Genomic DNA, 22,717 nt, shown 5'->3' on the forward strand with positions numbered 1-22,717 from the left:
GTCCATTGTTCCAGGATCCAAGCTTCCCTGTCCTTTTTGCTTTTTGGCCTGAGCCCTTGTCAAAGCAAAAATATGCCCTGGGATGCCCAGCATTGCTGCATGGGCCTCCAACTCCACATCTGACCAAGCTGATGTCTCCAAATCATTCCCTAATAGACAGTCTACAGGTAAATCTGAAGCTACCACAACTTTCTTTGGACCAGTAACCCCCCCCCAGTTGAGATTAACAACAGCCATGGGGTGGCTAAGTGTGTTGTTGTGAGCATCGGTTACTTGGTACTGGTGACCAAGTAGGTGTTGTTCAGGGTGGACCAGTTTCTCTATGACCATAGTCACACTGGCACCAGTGTCCCTGTAGGCCTGAACCTCAACACCATTTATTAGGGGTAGCTGCTTGTACTTATCCATATTAAGGGGACAAGCAACTAAGGTGGCTAAATCAATAGCCCCCTCAGAGACTAACACAGCCTCTGTGGCCTCCCTAACAAGGCCAACCCCAACTAAATTACCAAAAGTGAGCCCAGCTACTCCCTTGGATTGGCTATTAGTAGGTTTGCTCCCACCACTGCTATTAGTAGGGACACTAGGTGTAGCAGTAGGGGTTGTAGTGGTAGGAGCAGTGGTGCCTTTCTTTGGACAACTGGGATCTGTTGTCCAATGGCCTTTTATTTTACATAAATAGCACCATGGTTTCTTTTCCTTGTTCTGATTAAAGGAGGATTTGGACCCACCCCCCCCACCAGAGTGTTTTTGTGGGCCTGATGAAGACTCGTTTTTAGATTTGTCCCCACCCTTGTCTGAAGACTTACCATCCTTCTTTTTGTTGCCATCTTTGTCACCCCCTGTATGAACTTTTCTGTTCACTCTTGTTCTGACCCATTTGTCTGCCTTCTTTCCCAATTCTTGGGGAGAGGTCAGATCAGAGTCCACCAAGTACTGGTGCAACAAATCAGACACACAATTATTAAGAATATGCTCTCTCAGGATCAAGTTATACAGGCTGTCATAATCAGTAACTTTACTGCCATGTAACCACCCCTCCAAGGCCTTCACTGAATGGTCAATGAAATCAACCCAGTCTTGTGAAGACTCCTTTTTGGTCTCTCTGAACTTTATCCTGTACTGTTCAGTGGTTAAGCCATAACCATCCAGGAGTGCATTCTTAAGAACTTGGAAATTATTAGCATCATTTTCTTTCACAGTAAGGAGCCTATCCCTACCTTTTCCACTAAATGATAGCCATAGGATAGCAGCCCACTGCCTTTGAGGGACATCCTGTACAACACAGGCCCTCTCAAGTGCAGCAAACCACTTGTTAATGTCATCCCCCTCCTTATAAGGGGGAACTATCTTGTGCAGATTCCTGGAATCATGCTCTTTTGCAGGATGACTATGGGGAATACTGCTGCTGCCACCATGGGTTTCTAAACCCAACTTCTGTCTTTCCTTCTCTAGTTCAAAAGACTGTATCCAAATCCAGCTGTTGCTTTTTAAGCTTCAGTCTGGTTTGTTCCACCCTCAATTTATTGAGTTCCCTCTCTAACATTCTGTCATCAGGGTTGGTGGGAGGGACATTCCTAGATACAGAGGTATGATGGGAATGAACAGAAGGAGACCTGTCCCTTACAGAAGCCACCCTAACAGCTTGGTTAACAGAAACATTACTACCAGTATGGTGAGAATAAATGCTTTTGCTATGATGTGAGACAACACTATTTGTATGGTGTGGCTCATCATCATTACCAACTATGCTAGACTGTCTAGTAATGGGCAGGCTAGGAAGTTTCTTTCCTGAATCTTTTCCTGGGGGAGTCCCTGAATCAGATTGAGAACTATTAGGTACTTTTTCAACAGATGAGGCACCTATGGCCTTATCCTGTTCTCTAAGCATGTTAAGTAACAGTTCCAAGGAAGGATTCTTCCCTACACTCAAACCTCTCTCTATACAGAGACTCCTTGCTCTTTTCCAGCTAAGGTTGTCATATGCAAGTTTGGGCAGATCAACATTTTGGCCTGTGCCAGACATTTTTTAGAGAGAGTTAAAGTGATAGAAAAAGAGAAAAAAGTTTTCAGAACTTTTTGGAAAGACAGAAAAAAAACTTTTTAAACTTTTAAGAACTTTTTGAAAGTTTAGAAGTACTTTTCAGCACTTAGAAAAGAGTGAAAAGAGGAAATGCAAAACTTTTTGGCTATGTGTATATACACTGACCTTGTTTTGTATATTTTTCTCTTATGAAAAGTACAATGACAAGAGTGGTAAGTAGTCTCAAAGCACTTATCCCACCACTGCACAACCAATGTAGGAGGCTGGACTGGCTTGTAGTGAGTACCAAGGGGTACTTGCACCTTCCACCAGGCCCAGTTATCCCTTATTAGTGTATAGGGTGTCTAGCAGCTTAGGCTGATAGATAATGGTAGCTTAGCAGAGCAGCTTAGGCTGAACTAGGAGACGGGTGAAGCTACTACAGTACCACTTAGTGTCATATGCACAATATCATAAGAAAACACAATACACAGTTATACTAAAAATAAAGGTACTTTATTTTTATGACAATATGCCAAAGTATCTTAGAGTGTACCCTCAGTGAGAGGATAGGAAATATACACAAGATATATATGCACAATAGCAAAAATATGCAGTAAAGTCTTAGAAAACAGTGCAAACAATGTATAGTTACAATAGGATGCAATGGGGAAACATAGGGATAGGGGTAACACAAACCATATACTCCAAAAGTGGAATGCGAACCACGAATGGACCCCAAACCTATGTGACCTTGTAGAGGGTCGCTGGGACTATTAGAAAATAGTGAGAGTTAGGAAAATAACCCTCCCCAAGACCCTGAAAAGTGAGTGCAAAGTGCACTAAAGTTCCCCTAAGGACAAAGTAGTCGTGTTAGAGGAATAATGCAGGAAAGACACAAACCAGCAATGCAACAACTGTGGATTTCCAATCTAGGGTACCTGTGGAACAAGGGGACCAAGTCCAAAAGTCACAAGCAAGTCGGAGATGGGCAGATGCCCAGGAAATGCCAGCTGCGGGTGCAAAGAAGCTTCTACCGGACAGAAGAAGCTGAGGTTTCTGCAGGAACGAAAAGGGCTAGAGACTTCCCCTTTGGTGGACGGATCCCTCTCGCCTTGGAGAGTCGTGCAGAAGTGTTTTCCCGCCGAAAGGACGCCAACAAGCCTTGCTAGTCGCAAATCGTGCGTTTGGCGTTTTTGGACGCTGCTGGGGCCCAGGAGGGACCAGGAGGTCGCAAATTGGACCTGAAGAGAGAGGGGACGTCGAGCAAGACAAAGAGCCCTCACTGAAGCAGGTAGCACCCGGAGAAGTGCCAGAAACAGGCACTACGAGGATGCGTGAAACGGTGCTCGCCGAAGTTGCACAAAGGAGTCCCACGTCGCCGGAGACCAACTTAGAAAGTCGTGCAATGCAGGTTAGAGTGCCGTGGACCCAGGCTTGGCTGTGCACAAAGGATTTCCGCCAGAAGTGCACAGGGGCCGGAGTAGCTGCAAAGTCGCGGTTCCCAGCAATGCAGCCCAGCGAGGTGAGGCAAGGACTTACCTCCACCAAACTTGGACTGAAGAGTCACTGGACTGTGGGGGTCACTTGGACAGAGTCGCTGGATTCGAGGGACCTCGCTCGTCGTGCTGAGAGGAGACCCAAGGGACCGGTAATGCAGCTTTTTGGTGCCTGCGGTTGCAGGGGGAAGATTCCGTCGACCCACGGGAGATTTCTTCGGAGCTTCTGGTGCAGAGAGGAGGCAGACTACCCCCACAGCATGCACAAGCAGGAAAACAGTCGAGAAGGCGGCAGGATCAGCGTTACAGAGTTGCAGTAGTCGTCTTTGCTACTATGTTGCAGGTTTGCAGGTTTGCAGGCTTCCAGCGCGGTCAGCAGTCGATTCCTTATCAGAAGGTGAAGAGAGAGATGCAGAGGAACTCGGATGAGCTCTTGCATTCGTTATCTGAAGTTTCCCCAGAGACAGAGACCCTAAATAGCCAGAAAAGAGGGTTTGGCTACCTAGGAGAGAGGATAGGCTACTAACACCTGAAGGAGCCTATCAGCAGGAGTCTCTGACGTCACCTGGTGGCACTGGCCACTCAGAGCAGTCCAGTGTGCCAGCAGCACCTCTGTTTCCAAGATGGCAGAGGTCTGGAGCACACTGGAGGAGCTCTGGACACCTCCCAGGGGAGGTGCAGGTCAGGGGAGTGGTCACTCCCCTTTCCTTTGTCCAGTTTCGCGCCAGAGCAGGGCTAAGGGGTCCCTGAACCGGTGTAGACTGGCTTATGCAGAATTGGGCACCTCTGTGCCCAACAAAGCATTTCCAGAGGCTGGGGGAGGCTACTCCTCCCCTGCCTTCACACCATTTTCCAAAGGGAGAGGTGTCACACCCTCTCTCAGAGGAAGTTCTTTGTTCTGCCATCCTGGGCCAGGCCTGGCTGGACCCCAGGAGGGCAGATGCCTGTCTGAGGGGTTGGCAGCAGCTGCAGTGAAACCCCAGGAAGGGCAGTTTGGCAGTACCAGGGTCTGTGCTACAGACCACTGGGATCATGGGATGTGCCAACTATGCCAGGATGGCATAGAGGGGGCAATTCCATGATCATAGACATGTTACATGGCCATTTTCGGAGTTACCATTGTGAAGCTACATATAGGTAGTGACCTATATGTAGTGCACGCGTGTAATGGTGTCCCCGCACTCACAAAGTTCAGGGAATTGGCTCTGAACAATGTGGGGGCACCTTGGCTAGTGCCAGGGTGCCCACACACTAAGTAACTTTGCACCTAACCTTTACCAGGTAAAGGTTAGACATATAGGTGACTTATAAGTTACTTAGGTGCAGTGTAAAATGGCTGTGAAATAACGTGGACGTTATTTCACTCAGGCTGCAGTGGCAGGCCTGTGTAAGAATTGTCAGAGCTCCTAATGGGTGGCAAAAGAAATGCTGCAGCCCATAGGGATCTCCTGGAACCCCAATACCCTGGGTACCTCAGTACCATATACTAGGGAATTATAAGGATGTTCCAGTAAGCCAATGTAAATTGGTAAAAATGGTCACTAGCCTGTCAGTGACAATTTGGAAAGAAATGAGAGAGCATAACCACTGAGGTTCTGATTAGCAGAGCCTCAGTGAGACAGTTAGTCACTACACAGGTAACACATTCAGGCACACTTATGAGCACTGGGGCCCTGGGTTACCAGGGTCCCAGTGACACATACAACTAAAACAACATATATACAGTGAAAAATGGGGGTAACATGCCAGGCAAGATGGTACTTTCCTACACTGGGGACCTAATCTGTAAATATTATTTAATTTTCTAACCAATTGCAAACCCCCTCAGGAGGCTTCGCGGACCCCCAGGGGTCCCTGGACCACAGGTTGGGAACCACAGTTTTAGACTGTTCTTCAGCTACAGACCATACTTTTTGGAAAGGGCAGTGAGGGAACCTGACAAAGTTGGAGCAAATCATAAAAGGGCACCTGTAGATAAGGCAGATCTGTCTGATGTAAAATATTATACACAGAATTCTAACTTCAATCTTGCACATCAATAAGGTTACAAAAGCAGCAATTTACTTTCTTCATTCTATGAAGAAAATCGATTCTCTCATTTATCCCCTGTAGGAAAATGGCCCCTTGTTGCAGTTACACATCCCCCCCGCCCCCCCGCTCCCCCACCCACACGTTTTGCCTGATATGGATGCTGGTTTGACAGTGTGCTGGGACCCTGCTTACCAGGCCCCAGCACCAGTGTTCTTTCACTAAAAATGTACCATTGTTTCCACAATTGGCACAACCCTGGCACACAGATAAGTCCCCTGTAAAAGAGTACCAGTGGTATCAAGGGCCCTGTGACCAGGGAAGCTCCCTAAGGGATGCGGCATGTGTTGTGCCAAATCCTTCAGTGCAGGACTGACTGGTCTGTGCTAGCCTGCCACTGAGAGATGAGTTTCTGACCCCCTGGGGTGAGAGCCTTTATGCTCTGAGGCCAGAAACAAAGCCTGCACTGGGCGGAGGTGCTTCACACCTCCCCCTGCAGGAACTGTAACACCTAGCAGTGAGCCTCAAAGGCTCAGGCTTCGTGTTACAATGCCCCAGGACACTCCATCTGGTGGAGCTGCCCGCCACCTGGACACAGCCCCCACTTTTGGTGGCAGGTCCGTGGAGATAATGAGAAAATCAAGGCGGAGCCACCCCTTCAGCCATGTCCACCCCTAAAGTGACCAGAGCTGAAGTGACCCCCTCCTTGGAAAATCCTCCATCTTGAGTTTGAGGATTTAGCCCAGTAGGGCTAGGGATGTGCTCCCCTCCACAAAAGCCACCCTCAAGGACAGTAGCCATTGGCTACTGCCCTCTAGCCCAAACACACCCCTAAATTTAGTATTTTGGGGCAACCCTAAACCCAGGAAATCAGATTCCTGATGACCTACAAAGAAGGACTGCCTAGCTGAAAAACCCCGCAGAGAAGGAAGACAAGTGCTTTGGCACCTGCCCTACCGGCCTGTCTCCAACTTCAGAGAACCTGCAACAGCGACGCATCCTGCTGACCCAGCGACCTCTGCTGACTCAGAGGACTGCCCTGCAACTACAAAGGATCAAGAAATCCAATGAACAGTGGACCTGTCCAACCAAACAACAAGAAACCATCTTTAAAGGGACTCTCACCTCACACCAGAAGCACGAGTCCCCACCACTCTACACCTGACACCCCTGGCCAGTGTCCAGAGAAACCAACGACCCAGAGAGGATCCCCAGGTGACGACAATGTGCCCACCCTGGTCTAACCTCTCTGCACCCCCTCGACAACGCCTGCACAGGGAATCACGAGGACCACCCTGACCGCGATTGCCCGGGACGAAGATATCCAACTCCTGGAGAAGCACTGCACCCAGAGCACCCAGGTTGGTGAGAAACCGACCACCGGTGCAGCAGTGACCAGCAGGTGGCCCTCAGACTTGCTCATTCGGCGGCTGGCCCGAGAAGCCCCCCCTTGTGCCCTGCCTGCAATGTCCGAGTGACCCCTGGGTCGCTCCATTGAATCTTATTGCAGGCCCGATGCCCTGTTTGCCCACTGCACCAGGCCACCCCTGTGCCACAGAGGGTGTGTTTTGTGTTCCTACTTGGGGCCCTCCCAGTGCTCCACTAAACCCACCTGGTCTGCCCCAGAGGACGCAGGTACTTACCTGCCAGCAGACCAGAACTAGAGCATCCCCTGTCTCTGTAGGCACCCATATTATTTTGGCTCCTCTGACCTCTGCACCTGACGGGCCCTGTGTTGCTGGGTGTTTGGGGTTGATTTGAATACCCAACGGTGGGCTACCTATACCCCGGAGACTGAACTTGTAAGTGCTTTACTTACCACATTAACCTATCGGTCCACTTTTAAAATAGCTTATTGCCATTTTATGAAAAACTGTGTACATTATTGTTTGGGTTCAAAGCCCTAATTATACCTATGCAAAGTACCTTCCATTTAATGTACCTATCTGCAATTTGAATCTTGTGGTTCTAAATGAAAGAAAATATTTTTCTATATAAAAACCTACTGGCCGGGGAGAGTTGAGCGGAGCTTGCCGAGCCACAAAATAGCCGCACTGCAAGAGCGCTCCGTGAGCCACCTAACAATCCGTTCATTATCCATTATAACGAGCGAATTATAATACTGGCTTGAGTGCGGCATTTGTTGTGGATAGTGTCCCGACACTGGAAACTTTGAATGCGGATGCGGAGATAGCCCGCGACCGCACGGATCGGCGCTGCGGCCTAGACGGATCTGAGGCCGGCGTACCTGGGCAGCCCCAGCAGGCGGGCTGAAACGTGGAGGTGTCCGATCGGGAGACTAGGACACTGCAGAGGCCGGCGGCGGAGGTTGGATCGCCCGTGTCCGTGTGGGTCGGCGCTGTGGCCTCGACGGACTTGTGGCCGGCGTGTTTGGAGGCAGACCCGGCTGTTGGGCTGGGGAGTGGCAAATATCTGACCGGAGCGCAGGAGCACATCGGTGGAGGACGGAGTGGGCGCTGGATGGAGCTGGGTGCGGTGCTGCAGAGACCCCAGCGTATCAGAGGAATTGGGGTGTGACGCGTGTAGACCGTGCTGCTGCCATTTGCGAAGGGCCTGAGGCAAAGGTGGAGTGCACTGTGATAGCACGCCCTGGGAAGCACTGGAGCTGCTTCGTGCCTTCTGGGATCGGCCCCCTGGCCTCAGCTCCCTTCAATCCTAATTGACTCTTGCTGGCTGAAGATAACTGCCCTAGGGTAGGACACTGAGTGCCCTGCAGTCTACGCGGTGTGAACATTGTGCGTGCCCCGCAGTGGTTGGTGAGGCGACATTTGTCCAGGCCGGGTCCATGGTGGAGTGAGACAGTGCGGCTGTTGGCTTGTGGAACGGGTTTGGCTTGTGCCCTAGACACGCGGCAATGTGGTGGTGCGAAGGGCATCACTTGGTGCGATTTGCCCTCCTGCGATCCACACTATGGGTAAATGGGAAAAAAACCAGGACAAACTGCATTTTGACTTCGTAAAGCAGGTGGTCCCTCTGGTGAGGATGCAGGACCTGGCCAGGCAGGAGGACCAAGCATGCCAGCGGACGAGGAGCAGTATCTACAGCAGATTCTGGTGGCAATGCAACATAGTCTTACCCAAATCGATGGGAAGATCGATTCCCTCTCCTACCGCATGGACAGAATGTCTGAGTGTTTAGACAAACATGCAGAGCGGCTGGATCAGGCGGAAAGGCGGATATCAGACAGAGGACGGCTAAACTGAATAAAAGTATGTGCTCCTTACAGGCCAAGGTAGACAATTTGGAGGCCCGTTCGAGAAGGAATAATCTGTGTATAGTTGGTATTGCGGAGTCCACTGCGATTGACAACATGGAAAGCTTCGTTGAACGTCTGCTAATTCAGCTGCTGGGGCGCACCACTTTTTCTGACTTACTAGTAGTGGAAAGAGCCCACCGCTCTTTGGCGACTCGCCCGCCTCCCGGTGCCCCTCCGCGTCCCATAATAGCGAGATTACTGAATTACAGGGACAGAGATGCGGCTCTGCGCAGAGCCAGAGAATTGAAAACACTACAGTACGAAGGTATGACTGTCTCACTATACCCGGATTTCACATTACCAGTGTAAGAGGCAAGGCGACAGTTTATTGCTGGGAAGAAACAACTTAGAGACCTGCAACTGGAATATCGCATGCTGTATCCAGCCAAGTTGCGAGTGGAGGTGGATGGGAAGCCGTTGTTTTTCATGGATCACAAAAACCTTGCTTTATTTATCAAACATAAGACGGCGAGGAATGTGGACTGTGGCAGAGACGGCACTGACTACCGCGCAGCCGAAGACTGACTTGTCCACCACTTAAACATATCCGCATGGAATGGATAAATAGCGCTGCTATGTGATGTACACTGTTGGTGCAGTTTGGGCCCTTCGTTTTCATTGGGTGGCAAATGATGTGGTTTTCAACAATTCTAGACGCTGTGGGGGCGGTTGGTATGGTTCCTGTTTGACGATAAGGGTGAGGCCTTTTTGGTCTTATCTTGTGGTTTTCTTTTCTTTGGACCATGACCTAATCTAATGCTTGCTCGTTTGTTAGTTATAACTGCTGGTGGCTGGCGTATAGGTGACGTACGTAGCGGCTGGGTAACATCCACCTAAGCATGTACCACACTTATAGACTAGGCTACATTTCGGTGGGGAGGGGAGGTTGTATCGAGTCAATGTCAGCTAGGTGAGTTGGGGTAGTGCCTGCTGTGGGAGTTGAGGTGTATTCTAAACTTTCACTGCAGATATAGTATTGTTTGTATCCTATCAGGCAAGTGCAGGCATGTAAGTGTATTGAGACTGGCAAATCATAGTGATCACCACACAGATAGTCACATGATCCTTGGTGTTCGGATCATGCAGGGACCCCGGGTCGGCTCAAACTGGTCACGCGGAATGTCAGAGGCCTAAATGACACTCAGAAAGTCCCTAAGATAGTAGCCTACTTACACAGACACAATGTGGACCTTGCTATATTACAGGAGACACATTTAGAACCGGACAGTCCAATGCTCAGCCCCAAACGCTTACAGGGACAATTTGTGGTGGCAGGGTTCACTACTCATGCATGTGGTGTAATGATTTGGGCCTCACGGCCCTCGGGGGTAGACCTCAGGAAGGTTGTGGCAGACCCGGTAGGAGATATGTAGTTGCACGATGCGAGGGGAGCATCACACCCTTTCTACTAGTGGCGATTTACGTGCCACATTTTGATAATCCTAACTTCTACTACAACTTGGCTACTAAGGCAGATTCATAGGGTGGGTTGCTGCAGATCTGGGGGGGGGGGAGGAGGTAGATTTCAACTGTACGCTGGACCCTACACTTGACAGATCAGGGTGGAGGGGACTGCAGGCCGGCAGCTGCTGCTAGAGCAGTGAACAAAGTGGCTTCCGATTTGGGTCTGGTGGATGTGTGGCAAGCTAGGCATTTAGGTAAAGGAAGTTATACACACTACTCTGCTGTACATAATCTACCCACACAAATTGATTGATGGCTGGTTGCTAGGAGCCTCCTGGGCGGTGCACAGCCGGGGAACCCATAGCCGAGGACGTACTCTGATCACTCCTCAGTCCCGCTGAGTGTGGTTGTGGGCGTGCAGGAGACCCCTCCTTTCTCGTGGAGCTTCATACCCTATTCGTTATTGGATCCCGTTTTTCATAAAGAGCTAGCCAAGGCAATTGTAGACTTTTTCCACCTTAATAAGGGCTCAGTGGCCAGCGTGGGCACATTATGGAAAACATTTAAAGTGTACATTCGAGGGATCATAATCTCAAAACATGCTGGGTTCTTGCTATCGATCAGGTGGCGCCTGAGTGCACTGGAGCGAGATTTGGCACAGTTAGAACGAGAACAAGAGCTCAACGCTGATGACCAGATCCTTGGCCGCATACGAGCTAAGTTGACTGAATTTCAAGATACTGCAGGGGCCAAGGTTCAACACATGGGGAAATATGCTACGGCTCGGGTGTATGGGGAAGGGGAGAGGCCGGGATCAACCTTGGCAAAAGTGATTCTTCCAAATAGAGATAATAATCTGATTACAGTAATACAGGCAGAAGATGGTAGTGAAATCTGGGAACCAGAATTGATACCCAATAGATTTTGTGAGTATTATCAGTCACTTTATGCCACGAATGTTCAGGACCCGGAAGGGCTACTGGCTTACTTCACGCACATCGAGATGCTAAGATTAGCAGAGGCAGACAGAGTCTCTCAGCGCACCTGACGCTAGAAGAAATGAATAAAGCAATAGGGGGCATGGCAGAGGGGCAAGCTCAGGGCCCGGTTGGACTCACTGTAAAGTTTTATAAAGCCTATAAACACTTAATATTCCCTCATCTCAAAAAGGTTTTTGAAGAAATGGTGGAGAATGGCATTATGCCCCCCTCCATGCGTGAGGCAATGCTAATCGCGCTACATAAGTCGGGCAAACGCAAGGTAAAATGCTCATCTTATCGTCCGCTATCTTCATTAAATGTAGATGTTAAAATATACGCCAAGATACTGGCGGATCAGTTGGCCACAAATTGGCTGCCAAAAATGGTACAGCCGGAGCAATCTGGGTTCGTGCCAGGTCGCAATCTCACCACGAACCTCCGAACACTGTTCGGCACTATAAAAAATATAAACTCGGAAAAGGAGTTTGACTCGGTGGAATGGTGTTTTATGCAGGCAGTTCTGAGACGATTTGGAGTGGGAGATATATTTATGCGTTTGGTGTCTACTTTATATATAGACCCATCAGCCAGAGTGAGAATAAATGGGACAGTCACAGCTGCGTTCCCTATTATCAGAGGCACTAGACAAGGAAGTCCACTGTCTCTCCCCCCCACCCTTCCCCCCACTATACGCTATTGTAGCAGAGCCTTTGGCTTCTGCTCTGCGAGAATACCATAGTCATCGGGGTCTCTGTTTTTCCGAATGCACCCTTTTGGTCTCTACCTATGCTGATGACACGTTATTATATCTTAAAAACCCACAACGTAATGTTGCTCCAATTCTGCGTGGGATAGTGCAGTATGGTACCTATTCTGGTCTTAGAATAAACTGGAGCAAATCCATTATGTTCCCCCTGATGCCAGTGACATCGCGGGTGGAGGTGGGTTTCCCTCTCCTCTGGGAGGCAGGCTCTGTTACATATCTGGGCATTAAGGTCCATGTAGACCCACAGGTGGTACTGTCAGATAACTACATGTCCGCAATAGAGATCCTAGCCAGTAATCGAGAGGTGGATTAGACTTCCGCTCTCATTGATGAGCCGTGTGGCACTTATGAAGATGGTAGTACTCCCTCAAATTTTGTTCCTATTTCAAAACAACCCTATGTCTCTGCCGAAAACATACTTTGTGGCCTTGAGAAACGTACTTATTACGTTGGCATGGGCAGGTAAGCAGCCCCAAGTTAAGTGGCAAACTCTGACACTCTCATATGAGCTGGGTGGCCTGGGATCCCCAGACTTGGAAACTTACCACATGGTTGCGCGGGCAGCTGCTGCACATGTTTGGATCCATGGGTCTGGTGACCTCCCTATTTTGCCCATAGAGCATGAGCTGGCGTCCCAGTTACAGTTGCAGAGTAGGTTATTCCACGCTCCGGATAGGCGATGCTGAGAGCTGGCATCTCTGAATTCAGTTTCTCGCGCTTGGCATTCCATGTTACATGCGCAGGGTCTGGCTCTGTTGTACTCTCCGCATGTGCCCCTGGTTTGCGCTGTGGCAGGATAGGAGCTTGGTGCGAGCCATGGATACTTTAAGCATTGTCAATATGGGGGATCTATTTGAGAATAGGGTCATGAGGCTACAGGAGGAGTAGCGTGACCGGGTCCCCGGACCATCTATGCTGCTCCAATATCAATACTTCCGGGCAAGACATGCCATGGCAGCACACCTAGGTGAAGACATGCAAGAACCTCTGGTTATGCTGGCTTTATCTGCGGTGTTGGTATGCGATCAGCCCCAGAGACTGATATCATGTTTATACGCACATATGCAGACAGTGCATCTTAACGATCTAAACACAGCCCGGCTTGCGTGGCAGAGGGATTTGAGGATATAGCTTACAGATGTTGTAGGAAGTTGGCTCTGTATATACTATCTCAAAGTAAGAGATAGTGCGCCCAGAGTCCAAGGGTTCCCCTTAGAGGTAAGATAGTGGCAAAATTAGATAATTCTAATGCTCTATTTTGTGGTAGTGTGGTCAAGCAGTTGGATTATCAGAGGGTAGTGTTAAGCATTTGTTGTACACACACAGGCAATAAATGAGGAATACACACTCAAAGACAAACTCCAGGCCAATAGGTTTTTAATATAGAAAAATATATTTTCTTAGTTTATTTTAAGAACCACAGGTTCAAGATTTGAAGTAAACACATAAAATGCAGGGTACTTCACACAGGTAAGTTAGAAACCTTGAATACAAGCAATATCATATACAGTCTTTGTTAAAATGGCAATAAGCAAATTGGACACTGCAAAAATCAACAGTTCCTGGGGGAGGTAAGTAAAAGGTTAGTTTGTGAGGTAAGTAAGACACTTACAAGTCTTAGTTCCAGGGCGTAGGCAGCCCACCGTTGGGGGTTCAAGGCAACCCCAATTTTACCACACCAGCAGCTCAGGGCAGGTCAGGTGCAGAGGTCAAAGAGGTGCCCAAAACATAGGCGCCTATGGGGAACAGGGGTGCTCCGGTTCCAGTCTGCCAGCAGGTAAAGTACCTGCATCCTCAGGGGCAAACAAGGGGGGCGGGGGGTTTGTAGAGCACTGGGGGGCACAAGTAGGCACACAAAACACACCCTCAGTGGCACAGGGCTGGCCGGGTGCAGTGTGCAAAGCAGGCGTCGGGTTTCAGATAGAAAACAATGGAGGGACCCAGGGGTCACTCTAGCGGTGCAGGCAGGCACAGGGGGGCTTCTCGGGACAGCCACCACCTGGGCTGGGCAGAAGGTTACCTGGGGGTCACTCCTGCACTGAGGTGCGGTTCCTTCAGGTCCTGGGGGCTGAGGGAGCAGTGCTGGTTCCAGGCGTCGGGTCCCTTGTTAAAGGAAGTCGCGGTCAGAGGGAACCTCTGGATTCTCTCAGCAGGCGTCGCTGTGGGGGCTTAGGGGGGTCGTCTCGGGCTACTCGAGGGGTCGCAGTTGCCAAGGAGTCCTCCCTGTGGTGTTTGTTCTCTGGATCTTGAGCTGGGGGCATCGGGTGCAGAGAGGGAAGTCTCACGCTTCCGGCGGAAAACGTGAAGTCTTTAAAGTTGTTGAAAAGTTGCAAGTCTGTTGCAGATTGTTGAGCAGAGCCGCTGCTCACAGGAGTTTCTTGGTCCTGGGGGTCAGGGCAGTCCTCTGAGGCTTCAGAGGTCGCTGGTCCCTGTTGGATGAGTTGCCAGTTGCAGGTTTTTGACTCTGGAGACAGGCCGGTAGGGAAGGGGCCAAAGCAGTTGTTGTCGCCCATCGTCTCTGCAGGCTTGTAGGTCAGCAGTCCTTCTTTGGCTCAGGTTGCAGGAATCTGATTTCCTGGGTTCTGGGGTGCCCCTAAATACTAGATTTAGGGGTGTGTTTAGGTCTGGGAGGGCAGTAGCCAATGGCTACTGTCCTGGAGGGTAGCTACACCCTCTTTGTGCCTCCTCCCTGTGGGGAGTGGGGCACATCCCTAATCCTATTGGGGGAATCCTCCAAAACTAAGATGGAGGATTTCTAAAGGCAGGGGTCACCTCAGCTCAGAACACCTTAGGGGCAGTCCTGACTGGTGGGTGACTCCTCCTTGTTTTTCTCATTATCTCCTCCAGCCTTGCTGCCAAAAGTGGGGGCAGTGGCCGGAGGGGCGGGCATCTCCACTAGCTGGGATGCCCCGGGGTGCTGTAACAAATAGGGGTGAGCCTTTGAGGCTCACTGCCAGGTGTTACCGTTCCTGCATGGGGAGGGGAGAAGCACCTCCACCCAGTACAGGCTTTGTTTCTGGCCAGGCCAGGCCAGGCCAAGGCACTCTCCCCATGTGGCCAGCAACTTGTCTGGTTTGTGGCAGGCTGGCGGGAACTGGTCAGCCTACACTAGAAGTCGGATTGGTATTCACGGGGCATCTCTAAGATGCCCTCTGGGTGTATGTTACAATAAATTGCACACTGGCCATCAGTGTGTATTTGTTGTGCTGAGAAGTTTGATACCAAACCTCCCAGATTTCATTGCGGCCATCATGGAACTGTGGAGTTTGTGTTTGACAAACTCCCAGACCATATACTCTTATGGCTACCCTGCACTTACAATGTCTAAGGTTTTGCTTAGACACTGTAGGGGCATAGTGCTCATGCACATATGCCTTCACCTGTGGTATAGTGCACCCTGCCTTAGGGCTGTAAGGCCTGCTAGAGGGGTGGCTTACCTATGCCACAGGCAGTGTGAGGATGGCATGGCACTCTGAGGGGAGTGCCATGTCGACTTAGTCATTTTCTCCCCACCAGCACACACAAGCTGTGAGGCAGTGTGCATGTGCTGAGTGAGGGTTCCCCAGGGTGGCATAAGACATGCTGCAGCCCTTAGAGACCTCCCTGGCATCAGGGCCCTTGGTACCATGGGTAACAGTTACAAGGGACTTATCTGAGTGCCAGGGCTGTGCCAATTGTGGAAGCAAAGGTACAGCTTAGAGAAAGAACACTGGTGCTGGTGGCTGGTTAGCAGGGTCCCAGCACACTTTCATCAAAACTTAGCATCAGCAAATGCAAAACGTTAGGGGGTTACCATGCCAAGGAGGCATTTCCTTATAGATGTGCAATGGCGTTGCTGTTGCGAATTGACTCGCTCTGTTTCTCTGAATGGTCAACATCGCCTGATCCACCTTAAATACCTTAACAGAGTATACTATACTCCCCTTAAACATTATGGCTACAGATTGCGCTCCAGTGCGGCCTGTCCCAGGTGCAGGGCGGACCACACGGACTTTCTTCACATGTCCTGGGTGTGTGCGGGGGTGCAGAGATTTTGGGTGCTGTTTTTTAAGGAACTGGAGGAGATATGTGAGCAAAGATTTAGCTGTGAGCCTGTCCTGGCGCTTTTGGGGTGGGATGGAGACATACCGAAATCAATTAGACGGTTGGTGGCCATTGGCTTATTGTTATCCAAGCGACAAATTGCTATGAGGTGGGATTGTAGCTCAGTGCCGACATTTGTAGACTGGCACAGAGACATGGTATATTGCAACACACAGATGGATATAGCGAATTACTGCCACCAACTCAAACTTACAAACTATTGGGACACCTTTAATAGGTAAAGAAACTGGGGAGTCACAAGATGCATGTACTGCTACCCGTGAGGACAGTGGTAATGGGTCGGGGAGGGTATCTGAATAAATATGGATATTAATAGGAACGTGCAACCTCTTATCGGACATGTCTGTCTGTATGCTAACGAAATGGTTGAAACTTGTACAGTGACCAGCCATACTGTGTATGGATGGCCTTGTCCTTACTTTTTCCCCACTTACTGTATGTGAAAGTGTTTAAAAGCATAAATTAAAATTAAAATTAAAAAAAAAAAAAAATGAAAGAAAAACCTATTGGCCTGGAGGTAGGTCATTGAGTGTGTGTTTCTTCTATTGCTTGTGTGTACAACAAATGCTTAACACTACCCTCTGATAAGCCTAACTGCTCGACCACACTACCACAAATCGAGCATTAGTATTATCTATTATTGCCTCCGTCAAGCCTTTTGGGGAAACCCTGGACTCTGTGCACACTATCTTTCACTTTGATATACTATATACAAAGCCAGCTTCCCCAAACTAAAAACAGCAGTCCATGTGCTGGTCATTTTCTGACTGGATTGGAGGAATGCTCTTCTAGCATCTATTCAACTCACCTCCCAAATATCCATCGCATCAAAGGAGCTCTCATTTGGTAAACAGCAGGCAAACGGACCACAACACACTAAAACCTCTACTGGCTCCTCATCATGGCCAGAGTCCAACTAAAAATCTGTTGTCTAGACTGCAAGACAATGCGCAAACCTCCCTGCTTGATTGCCACAGATTGCTAGTATTAACAACACTTGGGAATTTCTTAGGGTAAAGTATATAGTAGTAATAATAAGCAAGAGTACTGTGCGCAAACAATAGTACGATGTTGCAGGCATGGAGCACAGGTGGAAATTTCTGAATATGGCAAGGCCCATTAGAATCTACCGATCGGTTTTCCAACTTTTATAACACTGCAGAAACATCATTCCTAAATAGAGATCTGTGCTTAAACACTATAATGTGAACAAATGATTACTAAAGCCAAATGTACAATATCCTACTTTGTTCTAAAAACAAACATTGCCAAAACAAGGCGATCTGGAGTCATGCCGCAACTTTCAATAAATCTATATATTACATATATTTGATGTATTTTACAGTTTTACGATGATTCTATTGTCGTCAGCAATATATTCACATACCGGCAATACCTCTAGTTGTTACTAGAGATTCCTGTCAAGTCAGATGCAAAACACAAAAGTCTCTCACCATGCCACAGTTTTTCAAGAAGTGACTAGCTGGCCCTCGAAATTTAGATGATAATGCTTCAAAATACCATGACAAAGTAGAGGGATTGTGCATTCAACACAAAAAATTGCCTATATGATTTTGCTATTTTAATAATTTAGGTTTTGCATATGACAAACATGGCAAAATGGTTTATGATACCCAGTCTATATTGAAGATTTTTATAAGTGTCTTAATGTTTTCTAAGTATGTGTTGTCACCATACACAGCATAGGTATCAGCTGTGTCTTCAAATGTCTAACATTTGGAGAACCTGTTTTAGGTGGATAGATGAATGCACATAAGAAAATGCAGTCACTCAAAGAGAATGCACCCAAAGGTTGAAGTGTGCTGACCCATCGATCAATGTGCATGTATTTTTATTAGGATTTGTAGGAAAACATGAGCCAGGCATGACAGCTAAACAGGTCTTTAGGCAGGACCTAACGTACACTAAAATAAGGATACTCTTCTGTTCAAAGTGCACAGATTCAGAACTGGGAGAGCACAGAAGCAACTTTTATCGGGAGCTGCCACTGCAGCCTGGAACTCTGTATCGTCTTAACTAAGACGACTAACTTGGTATGTCACTTTCAAGAAACGTCTGACAACACTTCCCTTCAGTCATCTTTTAACTAGGACTGGCTGGTAAGCATAGTGTAGTTCCACACCTAGCTGGGGACATTTTCAGCACACCTGTTTTCAGACCCTTAGTTAACATTTAATCATCTTTCTCCATTTAATGTAAAGGTCTGATGTTTCTTTCAAAATGAATGTAAAGTAGCACAACACCACTCGGGCCAGGCCCACTACATAAATCATTAAACATAAGTATATACTAGATCTACATAGCATCCAGTTTCCTGATGAGGAACAAACAAGTTGTGCTCTTGCAAGGCTCATTAACACAGAAAAGAGGCATGAGACTATACTGGGTGTTAGGGACTTGGTGGGTAAACCAGTGTTTCATTCATCAATGTAAAGGCAATGGGCTTACCTTGCAAGAGAGAATATTTCCAAAGGCTGAAAAGGTATCGTACAGGGCTTTATTATCAATGGACTCATCCAGATTTTTAATGAACACATTTCCAACACCAGATTTCCTAAGACCTGGATCACGCTGAGACCACATTATTCGAATTGGCCGACCTTTGATTACTTCAAAATTCATCGTGTCCAAAGCACGTTCAGCTGTCATAAATAATATGGCAAGAGTCAATTTAAAAAAAGAAAAATAAGCAGTACAAATCTATCACAAAGAGTTAATGATTACATTTTCGGCCACACAAATAGGTTCTCAGTTGAGCATTCTAAAACATTAAATATTAAAAGAGCCCAGGGACAATGTTGCCCAACAGTACACTAGGATAGGGAAGATCATTTTGCTTCTTCTGTTAGTTAGCTTAGAATGGGAAGTTCGAAAATTCTGACATCTGCAGAAGAAAAACATTTACTTTTTACAGTAGTGCTGCCTAAAAACTACTGTGCATTATCCGCCTCAAGTGTAAACCAAACGAGGAAGAGGCGGGCTTAGAACAGCATGGCAGGAAAGAGGAGGCAATGGGATCACAGAGAAAGACATAACGAAGTTGTTGGGTTCGGGTCCGGTAGGATGTGCCCATGATGAGAGAGATTGAGGTTCTTTTGCTGACTCAACGAGCAGTAAACTTTTCCGCGAAATAAGGACATCAACACAGGGCCACAAAGAGGAGTGCGAGAACAGAGGAAAAGCAAGCCAGAAGTATTGCACCATTTCTCGTATGTCTTTTCGTAGGCAAATAAATACATTTGTACTTCAGAGCAAAAGTTTATTCATGGCAACAATTCTGCACAGATTGAAAAGGCTGGCACCTACAACTCAAATTTCTCATTACTGCTTACATCTCAGTAGCGTCGTGTTTTTTTATGATGTGCTCATTCATTTCTCCTCATGGCCCACTTCCAAAACCAGTTTCACTGGAAAGTTGTTTCTGCTGACTTACTCTTCTGAATTCCACCTCTGGTCACCATACAGCTGAAGTAATCCTTTTCCTATTTTCTTATTCTAAACTATCTTTAAAAAAAATTCTAAGCTTACTGAGAAACAATTCTCCCACTGTAAGTACGGGCGCCCCTTGCTAAACTTATTAGGCATGTGTGATTTTACTGGATGTCGGTCACTTAATCCTTTCTGCGGTTTCACTGGGCAGCCTTGTGGACGCTCCCATTTGGTCTGCCATCACAGCAGCTTCTGTAAATCAAAGTCTCTGTCTTACCCTGGTAACTTATCAGCTGGCATAACCGTTTCAGTACCTTGCAACTCTCTGCCACTGCTTCCCATTCCATTATTCCTTTTGGTTTCAATTATGCGACCATTCCTGGTTACTTTCTCTAGGCCTTGGCACTCGGGTTCTCTTTATATTGACCGTGCCCTGAAAATGATTCTGAAACGCATCTTGGGATAGAAACATCAATATTAGGGACTATTGGCTAATTAATCATGATAGTGTTGCATGCAAAAACCCTTGCTTTGTACCAAGGCTCCAACAACCATTCCATTTTTACCTCTTTTTTCCCCATACACACTTATATTTGACTGCACGTTTAATAGATTACTGGAGCACCGAGCACCATTACTTTAATTTGATTGATTTTTTTTCATTGATATATAAACCAATGTTTCTTATACAGCAGAGTGGTTTATTCATTTTAAGTTGCCTAACACTGGAGTCTCACAGTTTAACTGATTGCTTCTTTTTCCCACATATATGATTTTGAGCCTTATTGTGTTTTTCTCGTTTATATGGACAGAAGTGATAAGATGTGAATTACAAAAATCGTGTAAATTGCATACTATCTAGATATATCCACAACCCAAAGACACCAAACCACATCCACAAAAAACATTTCCCTCTTTGCTTCGTAAGCAAATGGGTTGATCACAAATTCTTATTAAAAAAGGAAGCTAAGGGATGCAATTGTCTATTTAGCCTTCCTTTTATTAACAATTCTGGCCGATGTGATGTTGCGAGTTTTACCTCCAAGATATGCGTAATTTAGAACTAAGGAGTAGACTTGCTTTGAGAATACCTCATAATATTCTGTTGAATTAAAACACGTATTTACTAAAACACGCGGTGTCAATGAAACCAAGTCCCTTTCCCCACTAAACTAAGACGTCAAAGGCTTTCTGTGCCAAGAAATTACACAAAGCTTCGACAGGTTGATATAAACCCATTCTCCCTACACAGGCCTTAACATCCTAGTCCCCTGGTTATCTATATTTGGCCAAGTCCAAGTCTTCGGAGTAAGGCACAAGGCTGTGTTCCACAGATCATGAATCTGGATTTATTGTAAGGGTAGCCTTGCGAACAGCACAACTTGAAAACAGAAAGCCACAAAGTGCTGATCAATTCTCTTCTCTAAAAATTACAAGTTGTACCCAGCAGTTTAAAGATTCCTTAAGAAGGTTTGAAAAATCAACAATTTTAAACTGATGCCACAAGCTGAGCAATTTAATAAGTAAGACAACTGATGAAACGGAGATACCGGTACACTTGGGTAAGAGTGATGAAAGACGCAGCAGATGCGAGAAGTACAAATGGGGGGTGGGAATGAGTACAATATTTACTTAAACTAATGGTTTATCAAACTATACTATTCATACAATGCATTGTCAGTTTTTAGGCTGACAATTGGGGCAGAATTTTTATCGGTATAGATTCAACAATACTGGGTGGTAGGAATTTTGTGGATTCCTGAAGGTTCCATCACAAAAATGTGGGAAAAATGTGTGATTTCATGCAAAGTTGGAGGTTTGCAGGGCATTGTGGGAAGGAAAATGGTACAGGGTGTATGTGAAGCATACCACCCTGGACTCACCCAGATGTTTAGTTTTCAGATGTGTCTAGGTTCATAGATTTTTCTACGTGGCAGCGTCCCAAAGTCCAAAAAGTGCAGCCCTCACCATTCCAAGTGGGACGATTTTGAGAGTTAGACAAGCTATCACGGCCCAAATGTAAAACTAAAACTCAAAATAATCAAAGTCCTCTTTCTTGCTGTGGGATAAGATGTTTTAGTGTGCGGGGGGAGAGCTGAAAGACTGTTGCCCAATTCAGTTGGGGCATAACCATGCCCACACTAGTTGGTAGCCACCACCCCACTTAATTTTTTACTAATTCCCTTACATCTAGTAGGCTTTCTGCCCCCCCCGCCCCTGCAGAGTGGATCGGGGATAGTTGCCCCATCTGCCCACCGGTGGGCAGAACAACTTTGTCTTCATTTATTTGGAGTGGAGGTAAGGCCATACCCTACCCTCTTTAAAAAAAAATAAAAAAAAAAAAAATCCTGGTCTCTGGGGGGCAGAAATGGACAACAGTAATGTGCCCCCATGGGGACCGACCCTTGCCCAAGGGGCTGCCCCCCAAAACAAACAAGCCAATCCCTGGTGCCTAAGTGGTTTCTGTACCCACTGGGGGCAGATCGTCTAATAGAAATAGGCCAGCCTGTCCCCAAGGAGGACAGAAATGACCTAAAATAAAATTGCCCTCCAGGGGAGCGCCCTTGCCTAAGTGGTCGCTCCCCACATGTGTACAAGTACAAAAATGTATCCCTGGTGTCTAGTGGGTTCTCCACCCTCCCTTTACCCCCAAATGGGGGCAGATCAGACTAATTAAAAATTGATTTATCTGCCCCCAGGGAGGTTGCAGAAAAGGCCTAATAATAAATTTGCCTCCCCCGGGGAGCAGCCCTTGCCAAAGGGGCTACTCCCCCTTACACATAAGCAAAAAAACACAAAGATCCATGGTGCCTAGTGGGAATTCTGCATCGTCAAGGAGTTCTCCAACCCCAACGGCGTCACGCCCTCACAGGATTTGTGCAAATCCCTCGCCACTTTCTTCCATCGTAAGATCAGCGACCTCCACGACAGCTTCGGACACCAGACCCAACCAAACACCACCGAACCCGCATCCCCGGCCATCACCCTCAACAACTAGACCCACATCAACGCAGAAGAAACCAAATCCATCATGAACTCTATCCACTCCGGCGCCCCTTTGGACCCCTGCCCGCACTTCATCTTTAACAAAGCCGACTACATCATCGCCCCGCACCTCCAGACCGTCACCAACTCTTCTTTTTCTTCTGCTACCTTCCCCGAATGCTGGAAACACGCCGAAGTCAA

The 22,717-nt window shown here is 47.5% G+C and overlaps 1 protein-coding gene across 1 annotated transcript in view; it reads right to left on the reverse strand.

The window, feature by feature from the left end:
• The window catches only part of PABPC1L (poly(A) binding protein cytoplasmic 1 like), a 428,971-nt gene that overhangs the window by 319,227 nt on the left and 87,027 nt on the right, over nucleotides 1–22,717 (reverse strand). The window contains exon 3 of the mRNA XM_069243541.1: nucleotides 18,551–18,744. Coding sequence (XP_069099642.1) covers nucleotides 18,551–18,744 — 194 coding nt within the window. The remainder of the gene's footprint in view (nucleotides 1–18,550; nucleotides 18,745–22,717) is intronic.

The sequence above is a fragment of the Pleurodeles waltl genome, chromosome 7, assembly GCF_031143425.1.
Source record: "Pleurodeles waltl isolate 20211129_DDA chromosome 7, aPleWal1.hap1.20221129, whole genome shotgun sequence".
Taxonomy (NCBI): Eukaryota; Metazoa; Chordata; class Amphibia; order Caudata; family Salamandridae; genus Pleurodeles; species Pleurodeles waltl.